The sequence below is a fragment of the Mus caroli genome, unplaced genomic scaffold (genome assembly GCF_978045245.1).
Source record: "Mus caroli unplaced genomic scaffold, Mus_caroli_1 scaffold_14, whole genome shotgun sequence".
NCBI classification, from domain to species: Eukaryota; Metazoa; Chordata; class Mammalia; order Rodentia; family Muridae; genus Mus; species Mus caroli.
Genome location: NW_028227269.1, coordinates 70890545 through 70914862, shown reverse-complemented (window position 1 = coordinate 70914862; position 24318 = coordinate 70890545). Strand labels below are relative to the sequence as shown.

Sequence of the window (24318 nt, the reverse complement as noted above, 5' to 3'; positions counted from 1 at the left end):
TGTTGCAACTGCTATAGACTATGAGGACTTTGAAAGTTGGACTAAAATGCATTTTGCATTATGCTATGTTTAAGTATGGCCCCCCATAGACTCATGTTTTTGAACAAGTCTATGGGGACCAGGGAGTGGAATGTGATGGTTTGTACATCCTTGGACCAGGGAGTGGCACCATCTGGAGGTGTGGCCTTGTTGGAATAGATGTGACCTGGTTGGAATGGGTGTGACACTGGGGTGTGGGCATAAGATCCTCACCCTAGTTGCCTGGAAGTCAGTCTCCCACTAGCAGCCTTTGGATGAAGATGTAGAACTCTCAGCTCTGACTGTGACTTGCCTGCCTGGATGCTGCCATGCTCCCACCTTGATGATAATGGACTGAACCTCTGAACCTGTAAGCCAGCCCCAATTAAATGTCCTTTATAAGACTTGCCTTGGTCATGGTGTCTGTTCACAGCAGTAAAACCCTAAGACAAACACCATGTGTTAAATCCATTGTGTTTCATGTTTTTGAGGAGTTACAGAAAATTTTACACTTACAAGGTTCTGTTTTTCAAGTAAATGATTCTTAACTTTTCAAAATCTACTTTTAATAAAAGGAATCTAATTATTCTGCATAAAAAGCACACACACTATAGAGTTTGATTTGAAGTTCCCCATTGTATACCTGTATGTGTGTATACCTGTGTGTGTGTGTGTATGTGAGTGTGTGTGTATATGTGTGCTTATGTATGTGTGTGTGTGAGAGGGAGTATGTGAGTGTGTATGTATGTATGTATATATATATATGTATGTGTGAGTATGTGTTGGAGTGTGTGTGTGTGTGTGTGTGTGTGTGTATGTATGAGTGTGTGAGTGTGTTTGAGTATGTGAGTGTGTAAATGTGTGTTTGTGTGTATGTGAGTGTATGTATGTGTAAGTGTGAGTTTGTATGTATGTGTGAGTGTGTTTGAATGTGTATGTGTATGTATGTATGTGTGACTGTGTGTGTGTGTATGTGCACGTGCGCTCACAGCTCTATGCAAGCCACAGGACATGTGTGGAGGACCATCTCAATGTTGGTCCTCACAGTCCGCCTTGTCTGCGACAGAGCCTCTGTTCTATGCTGCTTAAGTCCTGTCTCTGCTTCCCAGTCTCACTTTAAGAGCACTGTGACCACAAACACAGGCTACCAAGCCTGCTTTACATGGGCGCTGGAGATTGGAACCGAGGTCTCACACCCATATCTTTAAAAAAAATTATAAATAAAATGCAGTTCAGTTAATTATCTGGAACTAAAGTATTTTTAGAGTAAACCTGACTCAAATGTCAGTATTAATCACATGCATGCACACATGCACACAGGATGGGAGTGAACGGGCAGTGGAGTTAAGGATTTACTAGCTTGTCGGATAATTTTCCTACACTGTGGCCACTGAAATTCTACATGATTAAATCTTACCGTTTTCTTTGCAAAGTTGAATAATTTTATCCGTTCTTCGGGTAGCTTCTGTAACTTGCATTTTCTGTCATTTAGTTTTTCAAGTTCTTCATTCAGATGTCTCTGAACAGTTTTTATTCGCATGTTATAGTACATTATTTTTTTCATTGCTGTGGACTGAAGGTAAAGGGTTAGATAAAACAAATTACAGGTAGCTGTGTTGGCTAGTTTTATGTCAACTTGACACAAGCTAGAGTCATTTTGGAAGAGAGCACTTCAATTTAGAAAATATTCAGCCATATTAGCTGCTGGAGTGTTTTCTGGATTGATGATGGAAAAGGGAGGGCCCAGCTCACTGTGGGCTGGTGGTCCTGGGTGCTGTAAGAAAGCAGGATGAGCAAGCCACGAGGAGCAAGCCAGCAAGCAGCGCTCCTCCATGGCCTCTGCATCAGCTCCTGCCTCCAGGCTCCTGCCCTGACTTTTCTGGGAGATAAATCTCAAGGAGGAAGCGGCAATCAACTCTTTCCTCCCTAAGAGTTTTGGATCACAGCAATAGAACTATAACTAAGGCATAGTTATCAGTGATATTGTATAAACATAACACGTTCTTTATACATTTGGAAGTTTGCTAGCTCCATCAGAAATGCTGGTGCTGACAGCAGACACAACGGTGCCCACAGGATTTTGTATTTAATTTATGATATGACATAACATCCCAAAGAGCATCTTTATTTTTGATATGTGAGTATGTGGCATATGAATGTCTATTTCCAAGACTCCAATAAAGAAATTACAGATACAATTTAACTTATAAAATAGTATACTTAGCTAAAAAGACATAATACTGGAACAAATATGAAACCACATTATTCCTACATTATTAATTTAGGGAAAACATTTAAAAGAGTTAAAAGTAAATGCCAAATTGAGTATAATTCACTTTTTAAAAGCCTGACAAAAAAATTGTCCTCTCCCCCAATCTGTGAAATAATGCTCTAAGTGAACTCCTTTTAGACTGATGATATCATTAAATTATCATTCTAATGCAATTATCTCCAACCTTAAACCTAATACTATTCAGTTATTAACCCACAAATAATAACAAATTGATTAAGTAGCCCATCATGGATTATACAAGTTAAATGATGCCTGAGAATTAGATTAGTCAAAAAAGAACCAGCCAGCAGTCTACACAAAAGGATCAGTGTTGGTCCAAGAAGAGATTCCTTTTGGAAAAGCAGGTTGAAGAACATCAGAGCAAAACACTTGACATCCATCATATATATATATATATATATATATATATATATATATATACACACACACACATATATTGTGTGTGTGTGTATATATGAAAGGAAGAAAAAAAATTGGAAAATGATGTTTTTGTTATTTTGAATATTTGGGGTAAGTGGAAAATCCAATACACTGAGAGGTAAAAGAATTTCAAATGAATTCTTAAATCTAAGACAACATCATATATTGAGGAGTAAGTAGTTATTTTGCCAGACAAAATAGACAATGCTAAGTTATATTTCAAATAAGCAACAAGGTATGCACCAAACTTGCTTGTATTCATTTAGTTATATCAAGACATACTTTGGTATTTATATGAAATTCAAATTTAACCTAGTTTTTTTTCCATGTGGGGGAAAAAGAGTTTTAAAATACTACATTTAATTTGTTCTAACACAATTTTAAGAATCAGGTATCAATCTATTTCCAACACCAGTTTCCCATTGTTTTTGTCTGACCACCGAGTTCCAGAGTTAACGTTATTATCTGTATCCTTTCAGGTGAAGCATCCTGCTACGGAAGGGACAAACAGAAGACAGGAACTGACTGTGTCTTAACAGCCACATGAGGACCCAGCCAGAAGAAAGCCATTAACTATGCAAACTCGAGTCACAGATACCTGACTTCGACAGCACTTACATCAGCCAGCTCCTTGATTTGCTTTGCTGATACGTCAAACGTGTCGAGTCGTTGGAGAGACGGCAAGTGGTAGAGCACGTGGGTGGAGTAGTTACACAGCTGACACACGGGGTTGGACTTATACTGAGGATCATTCAGACACAAGTCCTTTAAGCAAGTGAGCTTGGTCAAGTTAGTAAGGTCCTAAACACAAGTGACAATGATCAATCAGTTAGGAACATTCGCCTTGAGAAGAAGGGTCCTAACCCCTAACATCACAATCCAGTGTCACACTCTAACGCACTCCTGAGTACGCATGCTACAGTGACCTAGGCGGCTGAGGTGTTTCTCTCTAGGGAAAGGACATGTGAGATGCCAGAAGAGAAGACCAACCTTTGCTAAATGGCAGGCTACACGGCTATGCATGTTCTGCGTGTCCCAGCTGCTCCTAACCAAGAAACACTAATTCCAGTTTACTGTTCCTGAGGGACATCTGTGATCGTATTATAATAGCCCCTTGCTGAAAAGCAGTGACAGCTTCGTGTCATCTATCAAACACCCCACACTGAAGATTTGATTAGCCTTGTAGTCCCAACTCCCTGTGCTCTTGGGCAGACCATGTAATGCTGACATTACTCAACAGACCTGTGGCTTCTGATCTCTTCATGAATACTCATCTCTCCCTCTTGGAATGGCCACTGCCACTGCCCAGAAGAGCCTCTTCCAGTGCCTGGTAAAATGCTGCTAGCCTTTCCTATTGATTAGTTCCCTCGCAGTTGCACTAATCAGGTAACATTTTACTCAAACTTCTTCTTAAAGGATTTATTCCACCGCCTTGAAATACCCTTCTGTTTTTCTCTGAGTTAGAGTATGTCTTTACATTGACCGATTTAAACTTATTTCTTACTCCCTTTTCTCTCATATTTTCATAAGCTGTACTTGACTGCGTGCCTTCAGTCTCACATTGTCAGAATGATATTGTGAGCAAGGTGAGAGAGCAAAGGGAGTTTGACAAGAGAGATTTATTATAGCATATTTAAAATGGCTCCAGCAAGCTTTGGTGCACAGAGAGCAGACTGAAGACAGTGAAAAGGAAAAGAGGGTTAGCAAGGTGACTCAGCAGGTAAGGGTGCCGCCTGCTGTGACAGCCTGAGTGGAATGGGTGAAGTGACTTCTGCAAAGTGTCCTCTGTCTCCACATGTGTGCCATGGTGTACATACACACACACACATACACACACACACACACACACACACACACACACACACACACACAAATAGGGAGGATTATGAGAAGTTGTTTTGTTTGTTTGCTTGTTTTTTCTGCTTTCTCCGTAATGCAGACTGGTAAGGATAGTGTTGCCAACCAGGTTGAGAGTGATCCAGGCAGTAAGGCTCTGGGCATATTCTGAATGGGCAACAACAAGATTTGCTCACAGACTGAAGGTGGGATGTGAAGGAATAATAGGGGTAAAAAAGACTGTAAGGATTTTTGCCTAATTAACTAGAAGAGTGGCAAGACTAGAGAGTCAGAGATGCCTGCAAGGAAGGAGGGCTGGGGAGGGGAATCGGTTGGAGTTCCTTAAGACATGTGTGCAGCTCAGAAGAGACAACAGGGTGAGCAGAGGGACCAGCCGAGCAGTAATTAGAGCAGGTGCATTCACAGTCCAAAGACAGGATGGGATTGTGTAGAGAGTGAGTGAAGAAGAGCCCCAGAAGGGGCAGTCTACCTTTTCAGATGCTCGAAGAGGACGAACCCCCAGCAAGATAAATGTAGCCAGAAAGACTAGGACAAAGTTCAGAGGAAGGAACATCCTACCAGCTAAATAGGTAAGTTATTTTTTGGTTCTAAAAGGATGAAGTCCTATGGCTATCTGAACAGATGCTACTCAAACTCCCTAGAGCAGTGGTTCTCAACCTTCCTAATGCTGAGACCCTTTACAGTTCCTCATGTTGTGCTGACCCCCCTACCATAACATTATTTTGTTGCTACTTCATAACTTCCATCTCGATACTGTGAAAAATGTAAATATCTGATCTGTAACCTCCAGAAGGGATCATAATGCACAGGGTGGGAACCACTGCCCTAGACCAGGAAGCACAAAGTAATGAACTCAATGCAATTACTCCTTGAAGGAGGATTGTTTGGTATATTTTCTGGTTTATGCAGTTGGTAACTCAGGTTGAAAAACAGAAGCCAACCATTTAGTTGAACATACCTTGAAGGAAGTAATTTGATTTCCAGAAAGGTTTAGTTTTTCCAGTTGTTCATTGGAATCAAGACATCGACCTTCCATTTAAAAACAAGATTAAGGACATGTTAGGAGTGAGGGCATAGCTCAGTGGCAGGGGGCTTGTCTTGCATACCCAAGGCCAAGAGTTCAATCCTCAGCATCACAAAAAGAATTAGATTTCTTGTTCTACCTTTGTTATATACACAGGCACACTTGTAAGTTTCAGATGGCCCTTATTCCTGCATTCCAATAGGATTAACAACACCACTGCATAATTAGCAATCGTGATGAGTGCCTGAGAGTCAAACATCTGAACCATAGATTTAAAAATAGGTAGGGAAATAGAGGTGGATCTGGGAAGAGATAGGTGGGTATAAATATGATCAAAACACACTGTAAGAAACTCTCAAAGAACCAATAATTAAAAAACATCTTCATAACTCAATAGAAAGAACTATGATCTAAGGTAAAAATGTATGCAAAAGTAAAATGGCTTTTCAATGGCATAACGTCTAAAAGAGGCAAATCTAAGCACACATTTTAAAAATGCATTAGCTCAGATTCTAAAGGGAACATACATACCAATGCTGCAGATTAAGTTTCCTGCAAGGTTGAGGTCTTTTAGATTCTTCAAAGTCTGCAAGCCCTGGAAGCGTAGACATATGCTTTTAAAACCTCAACTCTGACGTGTGTGTGTGTGTGTGTGTGTGTGTGTGTTTTGCCTGTGTGTATGCTGTGCACCACAGAGAACAGAACAGGGTGTTGGATTTCCTAGGACTGGAGTTACAGATAGTTGAAGAGTTGCTATGTGGTGTTGGGGACTGGAACCCAGGTCCTCTGGAAGAGCAGCCAGTGCATTTAACCTCTGAGCCATCTCTCTAGCCCCAAGGTAGTTCTTTTTGACCACAATAATGATGCTATTCATAACTATTTTGACCCTTCATGTTGTATCATAGACACTGTGGTTTTAATGCCATAGCAGTAAACTGACTTTACATGCAAATTATCAAGATTATCTCACCTCAATATTTTTTATCATATTGTGGTTCAGCCACAGAACTTCCAATTTTATTAGCTTCTCTAAATTTTCTATTTTGGAAATTTTATTGTAATATAAATATAATTTTTCCAAATTTCTACATCCTTGAAGGCCTTCAATTTTCTGTTGAAAAGGAGATTGAAGAGCGTTACTTATTTCAAAATCTTTGACTTATCAATAAAGTAAGTTTCTAAGTCTTTTTTTCTTATAAGTACCACTTTATTGTAACATAAATACTCAGAAAAAATTAACTCTAAATTAAAAGAAACATATAATTTCTCCATTTAAATACAGCTATATTCAATTTTGTATGTGTTCTTTAAATGTTAACCAACTACATCTATTTGCTATTAATATAATCATATGCATATATTATGGATACTGCAGGGTTTTTTTTGCTTAAGACCATCTTACACATTTAATATTTACATAAATTAAAAAGTCAAAATTATGACTTTATGAAGGTCATGAAAGCTTTAAAATTCCCCTATGTGCAGAATATTCACATTTGATGATTTTATTTATTCTGAAAGTACTACAACTAAAATTTTTAACTGTTTTCTGTTGAATTACTTCTTGAGTGTAATATTCTTAGGGTAGGAGTTTCTGAGTTCAAAGGTATGCACATTTCTATTATCCATGACACATTTTGTAGTATTTCTTTCTAAAATACATGTCTAGCCACTTAGTGCCACAGTGAATCAGTTCTGCTGTAAGCAATACTGGCTACGACCTAACTTGATATGTTTACCAAAAAAAATTTTGTTTTGATTCCTTATTCTGCTTTCACTTTGTACAAGTTTTTATCTTTGCCCACTTATCAGTTTTGATCCATAAACACTGCATATATTTTAATGAATTGTTTTTCCAAAGTCAAGAATTCAGACTTAGATGTACCTTGTAAGATTGCCTGTTTAATCTTACCTCTATGCAGCATTCGGCAATCCAAAGTTCATTAAGCTGTAAGCAAGTCTCCAACCCTGAAATTTCCCTTATGTCTTGAGCAACAATTGTAAGACTTGATAAATTATGAAACAATGATAATCCAACTATTCGGGGATACCCTGAGAAAAACATCTCCAGTTTTGAAGTATCGGATCCTTCCTGTCCAACGATCTCATATGTTAAGCCATTGCACAGACACTGTTTGAAAAGAAAGAATTTGAATTATTATCTGTTTTAACTAGTTTTTGAAAAACTGTCTTTTGACAACACAAACTATAAACTTCCCCTGGCACAGACACCATTCTCAGACCCCACAGAAGAGAAAGATGGATCTCGCTACTGATGCCTGTGCCTCTAGTCATCCAATAGGAGGAATCTCCTTCCCACCAATTCTCACAGCTCCAGGAAGGAGAGTGAGAATGTTCCCAATCCTCACAGCTTCAGGAGGGAGAGTCAGAATGCTCTACTCAATACTCTTGCAAATATTACTGAACAAAGGGCTTGGACTCACCAATTCTTTAATGATTTCACCTCGATTTAAGTTTTCACTTTCAATCATCTTCCATTAAAAACAATGGTCACACTAATATATCTATTAAAGAAGACAAAAGACGGAGTTCAGTCCTGGAGTCACGTCAGGCCGATTGGTGCATCACCTTAACATGCTAGCAACAGTGGCATTGTCAGGCCCCTGATTACAGCTAGACAGCCTACCACCAGATGAGAAGAAAGAAACACACACCTGCACCAGGGAAAAGTTGACCTCTAGAAAGACTGATGAAGTTCTTGCAGGATGAACCAGGCATCAGATTGGGAGAAAAGCCATGTACAAAAAAAGAGAAAGGTGGGACGGGGTGGGGGGGAGGGCATGCCAAAATTCAAGACACTGAAAAGATAAGTTTTACTAAGCTAATTAAAAAAAAAAAAAGTAATGCTGTTTTCAAACTCAGAGCAGCAACTTTTGGGAAAAGGAACTGTTGCAGGGCTTACAGCAAAGTACACCTCAGCTTAGCACTCAGGCCTTGTGAACTGGGGCCACTGTCCCACCTTGATGAAGCTCTGCCTTGGACGAGGACCCTCTGAAGGTCAGGTGTTGTCAATACAAAGTCATTAAAAGGTAAAGTCTTTTTTTTTTATTGGATATTTTCTTTATTTACACTTCAAATGTTATCCCCTTTCCCAATTCCACCCCCCCCAACCCCCTATCCAATCCCCTTCTCCCTGCTTCAATGACGGTGTGCCCTCACCCACTCCAACCTCCCCACCCTCAAATTCTCCTACACTGGGGCATCGAGCCTTCTTCACAAGACCAAGGGCCTCTTCTCTCACTGATGCCCAACAAGGCCATCCTCTGCTACATATGCAGCTGGAGCCATGGATCCCTCTGTGTGTACTCCTTGGTTGGCTGTTTAGACCCTGGGAGCTCTGGTTGGTTGATATTGTTGTTCTTCCTATGGGGTTGCAAACCCCTTCAGCCCCTTCAGTCCTTTCTCTAACTCCTCCATTGGGGATACCATGCTCAGAGGCCATGGAGGTTCCTTCCCCCAAGAATGGGACCTGGTGTCCAATAGCAGCCTGATGGAGGGGGGTTATCTCCTCTTTTCCTCTTCCACCTGCCACTTGAAGATCACACCAGACACCTGATCCCAGTGCCTTGATCTTGGAACTCCTGGCATACAGAACTGTAGAAAACAAATGTCTACTGATTCTATTCAGCTCTGGGCATTTTATTATAGCGACATGAAATGGACCAAGGCATTGAGCCAAGGAGGAGAGGAGAAAACCCTACCCAGCTAACTACACAGAGCAAAATGTAATCAGAAAATTACCTTATTTGCACTGATGTCTTGACTCAGTTGAGCCATTTCCCCAGTCGCTAACCTATGTATCAAAGACCTAGGAGGTGCCAGAGCAGACGGCAAGGAGGGGAAAGGGACCCGGGTTGATATGGTGGGATCTAAGTAAAGAATTAAATACATAAGGTGAGCCATGAAGGAATCTGGACCACATGCATCCAGGCAGAGGGAATCACAGTCAGAACACAGGCTGAGGATATGCTTGGGATATGTGTAGGACATGAAGGCAGAAGGGTGTGATGGACCACACTGAAGAACCAACCAGACAGATAGGATCTGTAGTCAAGGGAGTACTGTAGGGCTAGACCTCTGCTGCTCATTCCTTCTCTACTTCCCACTGGCATCTTTACAACAAGAATACAACAGTGATGTGGGAGTTACCCTGGGGGGTCTCCCTTCTCCCTGGGCTCATTGTCCACCAGCCCATGACGACCAAGGAAGCAGAGTCCCACCAGCAGGGTTTCAGATGACCCGTGAGTTTGAACGGTTAGGTAATAATGACATAATGGGGCCAGTTTCGGGGAGACAGATCAACTTTACCTGGGATGATTTAAGGGTTATATAGTTTGAAGTTAATGGGGTAAGAATATCCAGGATGGGCAAAGGTCATTGGCTGAAGGCTAAGGTACTGAGGTACCTCATTAGCATGGGGTACATTCCAGGAAACTCAGGTCCTTGCTGATTGGGTTCTTATTGGGAGAAAGGAAGCTGAACCTGTAATCTAACCAAGTCTGGGTGGCATTTGCAGGTAGAGATGGATGGGTGCGTGTGTGTGTGTGTGTGTGTGTGTGTGTGTGTGTGTGTGTGTGTACATGGGGTTGAACTCCCTAGGCAAGGTTAGAGAAGGAGAAGCCCTGCTGACAAAGGAAGTCTGCCATTTTGCCCGGAGCTCAGAAGGCTATTTGGAAAATGTTGCCCTTAATTAGCAGAACACGAGCAGTAAGAGAATTAGCTAGAAAACATTAGAAAGCATTTAGATGCTCCATCGAAGGTCCTTATGTAGCTACAGGCCATAGTATCCCTCCCTTAGGCTTACTCAGAAGGGAGACCAAGTAAAGGAACGGTTTGTAGCCCCTGTACTTATCAGAAGAATGGCCTTCCATTGCTTTAATGTTTGGGGAACTGAAAGGAAGGCTATTGAGCAGGGACCACTAGATGCAAAGGTCAGAGCCAATCCTCAAGACCTCCAAAGACATCAAATAAGCACCCTGGTAATCTTAATTTATACCCAAGATACCAATTCTGGAAAGAACTACACGGTTTGCTCCTAAATGATTACAGACATTCACTACTGATTTTGGACTTTCTGATCTGTCTCTTCCCCCTCTCTCTTCTCCAGGAGCTGTGTCACTGTGCTTCCAAGAGATGTCCCCTCTAATCTCTGGAATCTGAGATAACACTTGGTTCCAAGTTGGTGGCTGTGAGGTTGTCTGGCTGGAAGAAGTGTGTCATGGGAATAGCAAGGGGGTGGGGAGGCTTTAAGGTTTCAAAAGCCACGTTAGCCTTTAGCTAACTCTGCCACCATGCCTGCCTATGGCCACACCTCCTCACCATGGTGGTGACTAGCTTTGTGATGACTACATTTGGAGTCAACTAAAATCTAAATATCTGGGCATTCCTGTAAAGGGCTTTATTTCCCCTGACTGGATTATCTGAGGTGGGAAGATCCACCCTAAATCTAGACCACACATTCTGGTGGCATGTAAGAAGGAAGCTTTTGGGTTTTGCCTGCTTTCCCTCACTTGAATGGACAATGCCATTTATTCTGCATCTGAGGCATTACTTTGCCGGTATTATAACCCTTTTTCCATAGGATTCCAACCAAAAACCAGCTGAGACATCCAGTCATGTCTCCAGTCAGGAGACAGCCATTCTTGAACTAGCCAGACCACTGCCACAGCTTGGTAGCCATTCTAATCAACACACAGTTCTCTTCTTCTAGAGAACCCTGACTAATATAGGCTCTTAACCCTCTGGGACCACTGGCCCAAAATAAAGCCTTCCTTCTATGCTTCTATAGTTGCCAATACAATTCCCTCTCTCCCTCTTCTTCCTCTTCCTCCTCTTCTTCCTCCTCCCCTTCCATTTCCTTCTCCTCCTTTTAAGTTTCTTAGTTTTTTATATTCATTTTATGACATATTTAAGATTTGTTGTTAAAGATCTCTGTTGTGGGGCTTGAGATTCATCCAGAGGTTAAGAATACTTGCTGTTCTTCCAGAGGCCTGGAGCTCCATTCCTAGTTCCTACATCAGCAGGCTAAGAGCTACCCCTGCTCTGCAAATCCCTTTCCTCTGGTGTCTGTAAGTACCTGTACACCTTGCACATATCCACACTACACACACACACACACACACACACACACACTGCAAATTAAATATAAAAAAAGAATTTTAAAAGTCCAGCTGGGATTCTGACTGAAGAGTGCATTACAGTAAAGTATTAGAGGAAGGGAGTTCACCTTCCGAGGACTCTGTAAAAACAAAGCACAGCTCTTCATTTAGTCAAGAAGACTACATTTCTGGGTACACAGACATGAAGCTTCTCTCTTGACTTCACGATACTCTGTCAACATCAATGACCCATTTAGGCAAAATAATCCTGTTCTAGCTCTGAAGTTAACTGACAAAGCAGAATCCCATGGAAACCCCCAAATTTGCACAACTACATCTGAGCTGTAAGAAGCTATTCCCAGGTACAGAGGCAAGCGTTTCTGTTTCTCCTCTGCTCCCTTGCCTATGAGAAGGGGCTGGAAGACGAAAATCCTGGGATCCATGAGATTACCCTAACATGCACCACTGTTCTCAAGCCTTCCCCTTCCTCCCTCATTTCTCCCCTCTCCCTTATCATCCCTCCATGCCTCCTCCCCCATCTCTTGTCAGATTGTCCTGTCCTCACCTTTACAGGTAACACGGCTGTCTTAGGATATACTCCCTTCAATCTCCTTTCTCCTTAAAGACACATCGCCTGCCCCACCCCCTTAGGACTTTTGGCTCAGTAGAAATGTTCATTTTGGGGCTGAGGGAGTTGGCTTAATGGATGAAGTGCTTGTGTTTACTGTACAAGCATGAGGATTTCAGTTTAGGTTCCCAGCACCCATGGAAACGCTGGATACCTGCAATCCAGGCGTGAGAGTGGAGACAGAAAGAGCCCAAGGAGTTGTGGGGTATGGGTGTGCAAGATGGGGAAGGCTTGCCGGGTCCGGCAATTTGGCTGAATTGGTAAGCTTACAGTTTACTGAGATCCTGTCTCAAAAATAAGGTAGAGAGCAATTGAGAAAGACACTCCATATTAGCAGTCTCTGATATATATCCATACACCCTTGAGTGAGCATGCCCCCACACACATGTGCACACGTATCACATACAATGAATAAATAAAGACTTCAGTTTGACTGAAATGAATCAGCTTTTCTGTGCACGGGTCCACCGTGTCTACCTCTGTTAGAGAATGCTCTGCCAGTCCTTCATCTTTCTTCCCATAAGGTCTCCTTTCCTTTGTGTATAAGTTCAGGTTTCCCTATTTAGAAAAGTCCTTTCTATATTGCAATAAAAAAAAAAAACCCGAATAGCTTACGTTTCACACTTTCACAAAGAACTTTCTAGACAATCAGCAACAATAATTTACTCCATGCAGTCCTCAACCCAGTGTAATGTGAAAGAAAATCCTTCAAGCCATCACAGCGTCTACTTCTGGTTAAACAACAATAGTCAATAGCCTCCAGATTGCCAAAGGCAGTGGACCCGTTTCAGCCTCAACTTGACCTTGACGTGACTTTGAGCAATGCTTGATAGCATTGAGCAATACTGATTATTCTTAAGTTTTCTCCTTGGTTTCTCTCTATCCCCTCCCCCCCTTCCCTCCCACTCTGTGTATGCACATGGAAGAATAAACGCTGCTGTATGCATCTAAGTGTGGAGGTCAGTGGATAATCTCAGGGGCCATCCCACAGGTGCCATCCACCTCGATTTCCTTTTGAGCCGGTGTCTCTCATCTTGATGGGAACTCACCTGGTAGGCTAGCTTTGCTGACCAAGGAGCTCCAGGAATTGGCTTGCCTCCCAAGCATGGGGATTACACGCCATGTTTTATTTACATGGGTTCTGGGATGGAACGCAAGTCCTCTTGCTTGCAAGGAAAGCGCTTCACCGTCTAAACTGTCTCCCCAGTCCTCTACTTGTTAGTTTGCACTAACAGCTTCCTTCTTTGTAAAAGCCACTCATCTTTCGTGTCCTCTTTCCTATGCAATAGACTCAAAAGCCCACGTGGACATGTCACAGGCATCTCAAATGCAGTATGCCTGTCCCAAGCTGAGCTCTATTTCCAACCAATGTTTTCCCTTAATGAATGCCTTCTTTTGCTAAAGGACACCACCACCCATCCCTTCTTCATCCCAGTTGGAAGCTTGAGACTTACCCTCATGCCTTTCCCAGGCTCATTTCTCACCAAGTACACACACACAGAATTCTTATGCTTCCTCTCCACTCTCTGCCATCGTGGCCCCTCTTGTCTCACTACCTACCCCATTCTCTTATCCATGGGAGCAGCCAGACTCTTGCGGGATATATTTGTTTATGCTATTCCTCTTGGAAATTGTTTAAAATCACCATTTTCAGACTCATGCCAATCTCTTAAGCCCCTGGTCAACCAAAACAGCCACTCAACATTCCAGTACTGGCTACAACTCTAGTCCTATGATAGCTAGCATGGCTGTACTTCAGCACATACTTTTTCCTCTCCTTGAAATATCTTCTGTCCTTGACTCTATACTCCATATATCCTTAAAGAGTGCATTGAGTCTTCTTTGAAGACTTGCATCCTCTTTGGTCTTATTGTAAACATTCTCTTTCATGTGACTGGGTTAGGTTAGCACATGTCCTCTGCATGGCTATTGTCTGTCACATTGTATTGTGATACTTGCAGGTCCTTCCTCCTAACATGTTCACTGAGGACAGGAACTACGGCTGACACACTATAACTTATCAAATGGTTCCAATGAACTGTCATACCACACACATCCTACCCAACATGATTGTAAACACTGTTCTGCATGGCAATTTGTAACACAGTCCTAACTGGTCTGTAAAGAACTCCTGTCTGCCAGCAAAGCTGAGTGAGCATTTATTTAATCTAAGAAACTATCACCTTTCTGCCCAGCAGAAGTCCTATGTGGTCCAACTGTTTTCTCCCTTGAGTATAAAGGAGCCAGAACCCAACAGTTCTCCATGGTGGTTCACGTAAAGGCCCTCCAATTTCTAGATGATCACTATCACTTGAGTCTTTCAGTCCAATAGTTGCCCGAGCCTAGGGCACATCTTTTCTTTCTTTTTCCTAGGATCCTTCTCTGAAGTATCACTATTATTTTTTTATTATTTTAACTACCATCACAATATTACTATAACCCCCACTGCACCATCGCATAGGTCCCCTGACCTGTGTGCTGCTGGGAAATTTCCTCCATGTGACTCCCTACTCCTTCCTACAGGGGAGGGACACCTAGAGGCAACCAGAAGACCGATACTCAGTACCTTATTCCAGAGAGAGGATGGATTCCGGGGGCTGTCCTAGACAGGTCAGAGTGCACTCCAACCTCCCAAATCCCTTCCTGCAGCTGACACCAGCCCCGGGCCTGCTGTGTACTGACCGCCCACTGTGGTTGTCTAGGAAACCCTCTCTCCGCCTCCCTTGACCTCTGGGTCAGGAAGGGGATGGTGAGGACTGGGAAATCAGCCGCCCATCCTTGTCTGGATCACGTGGTAGCAAACTACAACCAATTAACATAAGCAGGGAAGACCCTCCCCCGCCCCCTTCCGGAAGACCTCCCCTCCCACCTTTGTTAAGGCTCCTGCGGAGCGGTGGCCGCCGGTCGCTGCCTAGTTCTTAGTCTTGGGTGTATCACTTCACTTTGTTTCCTTCCGAGGACAGTGACAGTTTGTGGGCTAGGCGGTGGGAACCTGGTCCTGGCATTTTCACAGTTAAAGTTTTTGACACCTGGAGCCTCGAAGTCAGCAGTACTAACTGGTCTTGATCCTTGGCGTGGCGTGGAGCAGTGAGGTCATAAGAAGGTTCCCCATCCGCCCCCTTCCGCCGCTGATGGTCTCGGTCCCAGCTGCTGCGCAGCTGAGGCCGCCAAGAGCCCGGTGAGCCCCCAAGGGCAAGCGCCAGACCGCGCGCCCAGGAACGTCTCCAAGCAATCGACCCCCACTGGTCTTTTAGGAGTTCTCAGGCAGGCTTTCGAGTGTCTTAATTTGCCAAAATTCTCAGGAGGCAATAATTTACAAGATAGAATACAAGTTAAGAGGACAGGGGGAGACTGGCTGAGAAAGCAATGAATTATAAAACAAACCAAATCAACCACAACGTCCACTAGAGTTAGCCACTAGCCACAGCCGTGTATGTGCTCTTTAAATGCGGTAGTCTGAACTGTATATAGGAAAATATACTTCAAAACTTAAACGCTTGGTATGCGTTTAAGAGATGCAATGGAAACGACTTCGTTAATGATTTTTGTATCGATCACATGTTAAACTATTTTGGGGTACACTGAGTTAAATAAGGTTATGTTTTGTATGTTACGTTGAAAAATCTGGCTACCAGGGCAATTTATAATTGCTTGGGAGGCTTGCATTAGGTTATTTTGGACCGGGCATGTCGTTGTTTGCTGTCTATTACAAGAGATAAACACCAGACGCAACTTGAGGTGAGGGTTTATTTGGCTTTATATGATCAGATCACAGTCCTTCAGCAGGGAAGACAGCCCAGCTAGGAGCAGTGGAGAAATACTATGGGGTTCAGGTGGCTCTCTTATACAAGCCAGGGCGATCTGCTCAGGAGAGGCACTGTCCACAGTGGGCTGGGCTCTCTCCTATCAGTCATTAATAATAAAAAAAAAAAAGACCCACAGATATGCCCTCAGGACAATCTGATAGGGGCAGTTCCTCAGTTGAGATTCTGTCGTTGTGTCTAGTTTTTTGTATTAAAATTGACAAAACTCTTGACAGCACTGCACTCATTTTTATAATTCAGTGGGGTTCTGTTAGTATTTATGACCATCGGGTCCTCTTGCAAACTAGTGTCTGCTGCTTCAACTCAGCCTAGCTTTCAATTGCTTTCTCAAGAAAATCTTCACATTATAAATATTTCTTTTTTCTTTCTTTTTTGTTTTGTTTTGGTTTTGGTTTGCTTGTTTTTTTTGTTTTGTTTTGTTTGTTTGTTTGAAATCTGATTCAGGTTTTATTTTTACTATCTTCCTCTCTGAAAATCTAGTTGAACAAGATAACCTATGCTTGAAGAAGCCTTTGTTTAGAATATAAAGATTTAATAAGAGGATAGTTTTAATTTGTAAACTTTAAAGAAATTTCCATCATAGATCAGTTAGATTAAAATTATTTAATGATGCATCAAAATTCTCACTTTGGGGTTTGCTGGTTTAGTTTTTTGTTTGAATCATTTTTGTTTGTTTGTTTGTTTTGTCAATTTGACACAAACCTTAACTGAGCAAATGCCTCCATCAGATTGGCCTGAAGGCAAGCCTGTAGGGCATCTTCTTATTAACAGTTGATGTGGGAGGACCCAGGCAATGTAGGTAGTTCCACCTTTGGGCAGGTGGTTCTGGATTGTATAAGAAGACAGAAAGCCATGGAGGGAGAGGGAGCCAGTAGGCAGAGCTTCTCCATGGATCTGCTTCAGCCCCTACCCGCAGGCAGGTCCTTTTCTTTCTTTCTTTTTTTTTTTTTTTTTTTTTTTTTCCCAGCCTGACTTTTCTTTGCTGATGGAGTCATAAGATGAAATAAACCCTTTGCTATCTAAATTGCTTTTTGGTCATGATGCTTATCATAGTACTAGAAAACAAACCAGAACAGGAAGAATGTAGTGTTCAGGGATGGGAGTACAGAGGTTATCAGAATACACTATTTAGTTTTGAAGTATATGAATCTGTTGTGATTTCCCCTACAAGAGGAAGTGTTAATATGCACTCTGTATTTATTATATAAAAAACAGATTATGTGAGAGCTCGCATACGATGAGGCCAACTCTAGTGATTCTTCAGGAGCCTTCCATCTTGTTTCCTGAGACAGAGTCTCACTGAAGCCGGTGCTCCTGCTATTACGGTAGCCTGTCTGTCTGTCTGTCTGACCAGTGGGGTTCAGACATCTACTTTTTCCTCCCTCCCAGCTGGGATTACAGGCAAGCACTCACGACCTAACCAAGTTTTTATTTGGGTTCTGAGCCTTGAAGTCCAGTCCTCACATTTGCACAGCAAGCACTTTTTCTATTGAGCATCTTCTTATGAACGATTGATGTGGGAGGGCCCAGGGCATTGTGGGCAGTTCCCCCTCTGGGCAGGTGGCTCTGGATTGTATAAGAAAGCAGACTGGAGACTTATATCCACCCATAACGGGAAGAGTGCTCCTTTTCTCTAGGAAAAGCTCACTGACTTTGGCAGCAGGACTTGTGTTAGCATCCTTTACAGGCTCAGAGGAAAAACCTTTGGTGATTTGCCAAACTAAATCCTTTGTCCAAAGTAATCTGTTAAGACTGCTTGTTTGTTTCAATACTCCAGATGTTGCTTAAAGTGGAAAGGTGCGACCAGCTTTCATTAATCTCATTGAGTATACGTCATTTGAGGTTGACATATGATACATTGTTTTATGTATCTGTAAATGGAAGTGAAGTCACTAGCAGAGCTGAGAGAAGTGGACATATGTTCCCGTCTCTAGCCCGAAAGCCATCTCTAATAGTTATCATTTGCCAGTGAGAATTTAGTTTTCTTCAAAGGAGTCTCACTGTAGAAACAAACTATTCTTCAAGGTAGGCTGCGTGCCCAGCGGTAGATGATCAACAGAAAATGAACTCAGTGACATCTTGGGAAGTTCCTTGTCTCAGAATGCTGTGTCAGGGCTTTTTCTACCCCCCCCCCCATTTTGCTTTTAATAATATTATTACTAATTATTATTATTTTACTATTGCTATTATTGTTATTTTGCTCTACTGGTTCTTTTCATCCACATTCTGGCTTGTAGTTTAGTGTTTTTATGGGATTCCCTTAATGTGTGAACGAGTGGGGTCTCTGCATCTGTATCTGTTTCCTGTGCTTTCTCTTGGGTTCTTTTCCTTCTGTTTGTTTTGCCCTATTCAGATGTGTTAGTTCTTGTTTTATCTCACATCTTACTGTTATCCTTAAGAAGACTGCTCGTTTACTATTTAGACACATAAAGAGAGTGGATCCAGACGGGACGGGAGGTGAGGAGAACAAAACCATCATCAGTGCATGTTATTCAAGGAAAAAAAGATCGATTTTCAATAAAAGGAAAAAAAATCAAAAGAAAAGAAAAGCTTGAATGATGTAACCATTCATTAGTTAACATCTTTTAGATTGACTATTAAATTTATTTATTCAAGAAACCCATCATTAGGAAAAGAAGAATGGAAAGTCGGAAGAATGAAAAGTCTGGGAACTTTAAGCGCTAATTTGAATTTCATGTTTTTATCTTTGTACAGATGACGGCTTCCCAGCTAATGATTTCATTAGACTGTGTGTAAAAGTTCACTGCCTCATGCTTGAATTTTACATGTCACAAAAACCCACAAATGCAACACAATTCAGAACTTACTCAAGCAGTGGAAGGGGTAATGTGCTTCTTACAAGGTCATCTTTAAAGGCCCGCTTACTAATGGCTAGCAGTGACTATTCCAATTCTAGGAAATGAATACATTAGGATACAATTAAAACTTAGAAGCTGTGCTAGGCAAAATTTTAATTAGGGCGACATAATCCTACATTTACGGTTTCCACCAAAAAGAGTTAGGCTTTGGCTATGATTTGCTGGTAAAAAATTAATGAACAGAAAAAGGGACTTCTGTCTCAGATGACTTCACCACTCCCATCACCCTTCCCGTTCAGTTTGCATTTTGCTCTAGGCACCAGCCCAAGGACAATGGATTTAAACCAGAGAGGGAGGCTTATTCCACAGGAGAGACAGCTCCTCCACCTTTTCTGCACTTAGAACTTAGGCATAAAGCCTCCATCACAGTCTTAGGCCTCAGCATATTACCAACAGCTCACACAAAGCCCTTCTCCATTTCCATTCCTTCCCCAGCTATTGCCTATATCCTAACCTCATCCTAGCCACTGACAAAAACCAAGGATTCTTATTCATGTTAATGCATGCTAACCATATAGAAAATGGGTTTTCCTGTGATGTTTTCATACACATTTTACGTATTTTGATTGTATTCATCCTCTGGTCCCCTTTCTTCCTCGAAAGCCCTCCGTATACTTGCTCGTTGCTCCTTTCCCCCATCCATTCTACAGATTCTCATTTCTTATGAGAGAAAACATGTAATGCTTGCTTGACTGAGTCCTGTTTATTTCACTGAATATAATGGCATGGAGTTCCATTCATTTTCCTATCAATGGCTTTTTACCCTTATGAATGATCAGTTTTCCTGCGTGTGTGTGTGTGTGTGTGTGTGTGTGTGTTGTATATTTTTCCTTATTTAGTCACTGAATACCTAGGCTTATTCTGTGAACTGGCTACTGTGAATAGTGACTTAACAAACATGGCTAAGCAGACCTATTGTATGGTGCCTTAATACCCAGGACTGGTAGAGCTGGGTCACACAGTAGATCTTTTCTAGCCCTTTGAGGAATCTTCCCACTGATTTCCATGAGGCTGCACCAATTTACATTCTACTATGAATATGAGGGTTCCCACCCGCCTGAATCCTCTCTAGCCTTTACTTACTTTGCATTCTTGATAATAGCCACTCTATCTAACTGGAGCAAAATAAAAGTCAATGTAGCTTTGATTTGCATTTGTCTGATGGTTAAAATATCTAAGATTTTTGTCAAATGTCTGCTGTCTGTCTGAACTTTGAGAAATGTCTTTAGTTCATTTGCATATGTGTTGACTGGGTTACTTATTCTTCTGGTGTTAAATTTTAAGTTCTCTTTGTTTGTTTCTTTGCTTGCTTGTTTCTGCTTTTTAAGACAGGGTTTCACTGTGTAGCCCTGGCTGCCCTGGGACTGCTCTGTAGACCAGACTGGTCTCCAACTCACAAAGATCTACCTGCCTCTGCTTCCTGAGTGCTGGGATTAAAGGGGTGAACCACTACTGCCTAGCAAAATTTAAGTGCTTGACATGTCACGGATACAGCTCCTCTGTTGGCAGCAGAGCTGGCAAGGATTTTTCTTTCATACTGCATGTTGTATTTTAATATTTATTTATCACATGTATGCATGCATGTGGAATGCATACATGTATATGCATGTGTGTGAAATACATGTGGAAGACAGAGGACAACTTTCAAGCGTCAGTTGTCCTCTTCTATCGTGAGAATCCTGGGGATTGAACTCAGGTCTCTGGGTTTGCCAGCACACTGCCGTTGAGGTATAAAGTCCCTAAGTTGATGCAGTACAACTGAATGCCTTGGATGAGCTGAGGTAGAAAGCTCCTACCTTGATGCAGTACAATTGAATGCCTCTTATGAGTTTCAAACATTTTTCTTTTACGTGGGTTCCATGTCCATATTTTTATTTATACACATGGTATTTTGATATAAAATTCATTCGGAGCTTCAAATCTCATGCTATCTTGACATACATCTATGTTTTACTATATACATCTATTTAACTGGTTCCATATTCTGCATTCTAGAGTATGACATACACCAGCCATTGTTACCTTTTGTTCTTGTTACATTCCTAATAATGGCCTCCCAGCTTGATTCCATTAAACACCACCTCAGGGATCAACCAATAATGGTTTTCTGAAGGATAATTTCTCTGGCATAAATAGCAGGAATGGAACATCTAGGCTAAGGCAGGCACACTTTATTTACCAAATACTATGTGATAACTTCCCAGAAAGTTTGTCCCAGACTTCCTTTCTAAAATTGTACTTGGGGAATCTTATTCTTCTTGTTGGGGAAGTTTAAGAGAAAACAAAAATCTCTGGCCAGTCCTCCAAAATCCTTTTCACAGAGTTGGAAGAAGTCATAATAGTGTAAAAGTATCGTACTAACATTGACAGATCTTACAGGCAAGCCACTAAAGAGATTACAAGTGCAGGGTGACATTATATAGCTGAGAAGACTCAATTCATGGCTCACATACTCCAAAACTAAACAACTGGCTCTCGATTGAGAGAGCTTGGCAAGCATCCTTGGTCACACCTTTAGGATGAGCATAAAGCTTATCCTAAATTCTCATGGTTACTCGCTTGAACCACCTTCATCAACCTAAATGGCTTGAGCTAATGGAAAAACAAGCTAGCTTCCTGACAGAAGGCAGATGGAGACAGAGGTGCCATGGAGTAATTAGGCCCGGATGATACCAAGGAAACAAGAAGAGAAGGGAGCCGTCTCCCTTGAGGATTACATTTAAAAGAGATGTCCCCCAAGTCACGAGAAAGGTCGTATGTCTACACGTATATAGAGTAAGACAATGAAGAATTTATAATTACATACATTCTAAAGAAAATACCTTGAAGGCAACTCAGGGAGCACGTTCTCTCGCCTTCTGTGTCGGGGCATTTCCTCTCCTTATTTGTATTCACACCATCACTCTGACCTTTGCTACAGATTTGCATCCTGTCTGCCTCCACCATAAGGCCCTGAGCTCTGCCAGGGCACGGACCATCCCTCCCTCATTGGTGGTTGTAAGCCCAGCATCTAGCTTAGTAGCTGTCACACAGTAAGAACCATTCACTGTATGCTTACCAGGCTATATGCTTATTACTTTATTTAAACTATGTCATATTTACAGGTAATTTTTCTAAAATATCTCAGGTTTCCTCCACATTAAGCAAACTAAATGCTCTATGAAGGCTGGAATTTATAAAGCTCCAATTAACAACCATGACTTACTACGAGTATCTAATCCCCACTCGGCAAGATGAAGAACTTCAAACTTCTTACTGTTTTCTCATCAGGGCAAGGATTAACTGAACTCCACTGGCCATCCTTTCTGAGCAGTAATCTCATTTATGAGTGTTCTTTCCTCATGATCTAACCTCCCCAAAGCACTTCCTCTTAATTGTCATGGAGTTAGAATTCCAGCATAAGAACTTGGGGAGACACAAACATTCTGGCCATTGCATCCCACCCCTAGTTCTCTCCATGGTTTCATTTTCACGAATGGACCTCCATACCAACAGTCCCAAACTCAAGCATCACCTCAGAGCCAAGGTCAAGAGTCTTCATATCATGTAAAACAAACATAAGCGAATCTCAAGGCAAATTCCTGGTTGGCTGTAGATCTGTAAAATAAGTCAAGCAACATGATTCTCAAATAAAACAATGGGGGCAGGCACAGGAAAACCTTCTTTCCATTCTGAGAGGGAGGCATAGGAAAGAAGAATAATTCGTAAGCACCATTTGTACCCAAGACTAAACAAGGAAAACATTAAACTTTCAGATACAAGATTAAATCTTTGGCTTATTGTCCTGTCTTCTAGACACACTGGAGCAAAAGTTAGGCCCCCAGAATTCTGGGTGGCCCAGCTTTGCTGGGTAATGACCCCGCTGTAGCTTTCACAGATTAGAGTGCATATGTGTATTTCTCTCAGGAAGGAGTTGCACACTATGGCCCTGTCAGTCTTCAGTGTGTGGTCCTATGGCTGCCTCTTCCTCCACATATCTTCTACATTGCTTTGTTCAGGCTCCATGCACTTTCAGAGGCACATACTCTACAGATTATGTGAGCTAATCCCCCTGGTCCACAAATACCAAACTGTATTCTCCATGCAGGTGCAGGTGTAGTGTCCGTACATCCTTGACAAGAAAAAGTGACATTCTTCCTGATGTTCTGGTGGCCGGGGACAGTAAAGGATGATGGCAAAGAGAGAAGAAGAGAAAAGGACTTGTACGGGATAGCATTTGTTTAGAGAAAGAGTTGGCAAAAGATGGCTTTGGTCCAAGTCCAGCTTGCTCCATGGTTTTGTAGAGTGAGTTTTCATTGGAACACAGCCACACCCATTTCCTTATCCATTACAATGGCAGCGTTCAGGAGTTACACAACAGAAACACTACTGCAGTATTTGCAGGAGCTTTGGCAACGCTTTATATCAGATCTTAGCCGCACAGAATGTGGAACAATGGTTATTTGATGGTTTTAACCAAGACTAACGATGTCAAAGTCGTTCCCAGAGTACTCGATCTGTCTGCTGAAAAACACTTGCCATCCTGCCTTTGTCGTCTTTGAGTCAGAGCACACATCAGTGAACCACACAGTTCTCTTCCCTCTTGGAACTGCTCTTCTGTTGAGGGGAACGACTTCCTTTCCAAATAGTTGTTTTCTGCAACTGATTCTCTTTTACCAGCTTCTAGACTCAGGCTGAGTGGATAGTCGACAGTCTAGGGACAGGGCCCTGCTCATTGTGCTAGAGAGGATGGTTGATTTTGGTTGACAACGTGGCTGGATCTGAAAGAAACCAAAACACTTCTATGATGGCTAGTTGTGATCTCATTTTTTTGAAGAGGGGAGAGCCATCATCCTAAATGTGTGCAGCCCCTCCTGGTGGCAGATAGATAAAAGGAAGAAGGAAGCTTTTGCTTTTTGCCTGTTCATCTTCACTTTTTCTGGCAAGTTTAAGTTTTCTTGTTGCCAGTGTGTGTGTGTGTGTCTGTGTGTGTGTGTGTCTGTGTCTGTGTGTGTATGTCTGTGTGTGTATCTGTCTGTGTCTGTGTCTCTGTGTGTGTGTGTCTGTGTGTGTGTGTATGTGTCTCTGTGTGTGTGTGTGTCTGTGTGTGTGTGTCTGTGTGTGTGTGTCTGTGTCTGTGCCTGTGTCTGTGCCTGTGTCTGCTTGTATGTTTCTTTAGAGAACCCTGACTAAGACACTGGTTGAGGAAAGGAAGATGGAATTGCATGATTCCATTGGGGAGAGCATAAAGAGGGGCAAATGTTTCCTGAAAAGCAT

General features: G+C 42.0%; 1 protein-coding gene across 7 annotated transcripts in view; it reads right to left on the bottom strand.

Moving 5' to 3' along the window:
* Lrrc9 (leucine rich repeat containing 9) overlaps positions 1-22411 on the bottom strand; it is an 81618-nt gene extending 59207 nt beyond the window's left edge. For 4 of the 7 annotated variants that reach the window (XM_085830445.1, XM_085830442.1, XM_021179300.1 and 1 more), the window contains exons 1-8: positions 22268-22411; positions 8057-8137; positions 7525-7743; positions 6583-6723; positions 6144-6207; positions 5547-5617; positions 3350-3532; positions 1436-1591 (exon numbers count right to left, since the gene is read on the bottom strand). In XM_085830445.1, coding sequence (XP_085686571.1) covers positions 1436-1591; positions 3350-3532; positions 5547-5617; positions 6144-6207; positions 6583-6723; positions 7525-7743; positions 8057-8104 — 882 coding nt within the window. In that variant the 5' untranslated portion in view covers positions 8105-8137; positions 22268-22411. Of the gene's footprint in view, positions 1-1435; positions 1592-3349; positions 3533-5546; positions 5618-6143; positions 6208-6582; positions 6724-7524; positions 7744-8056; positions 8138-14925; positions 14988-15228; positions 15568-22267 lie in introns of those variants that run through there. The other 3 variants (XM_085830444.1, XM_085830443.1, XM_021179304.3) reach the window with 3 other exon arrangements.
* Between the last annotated feature and the right edge of the window lie 1907 nt (positions 22412-24318).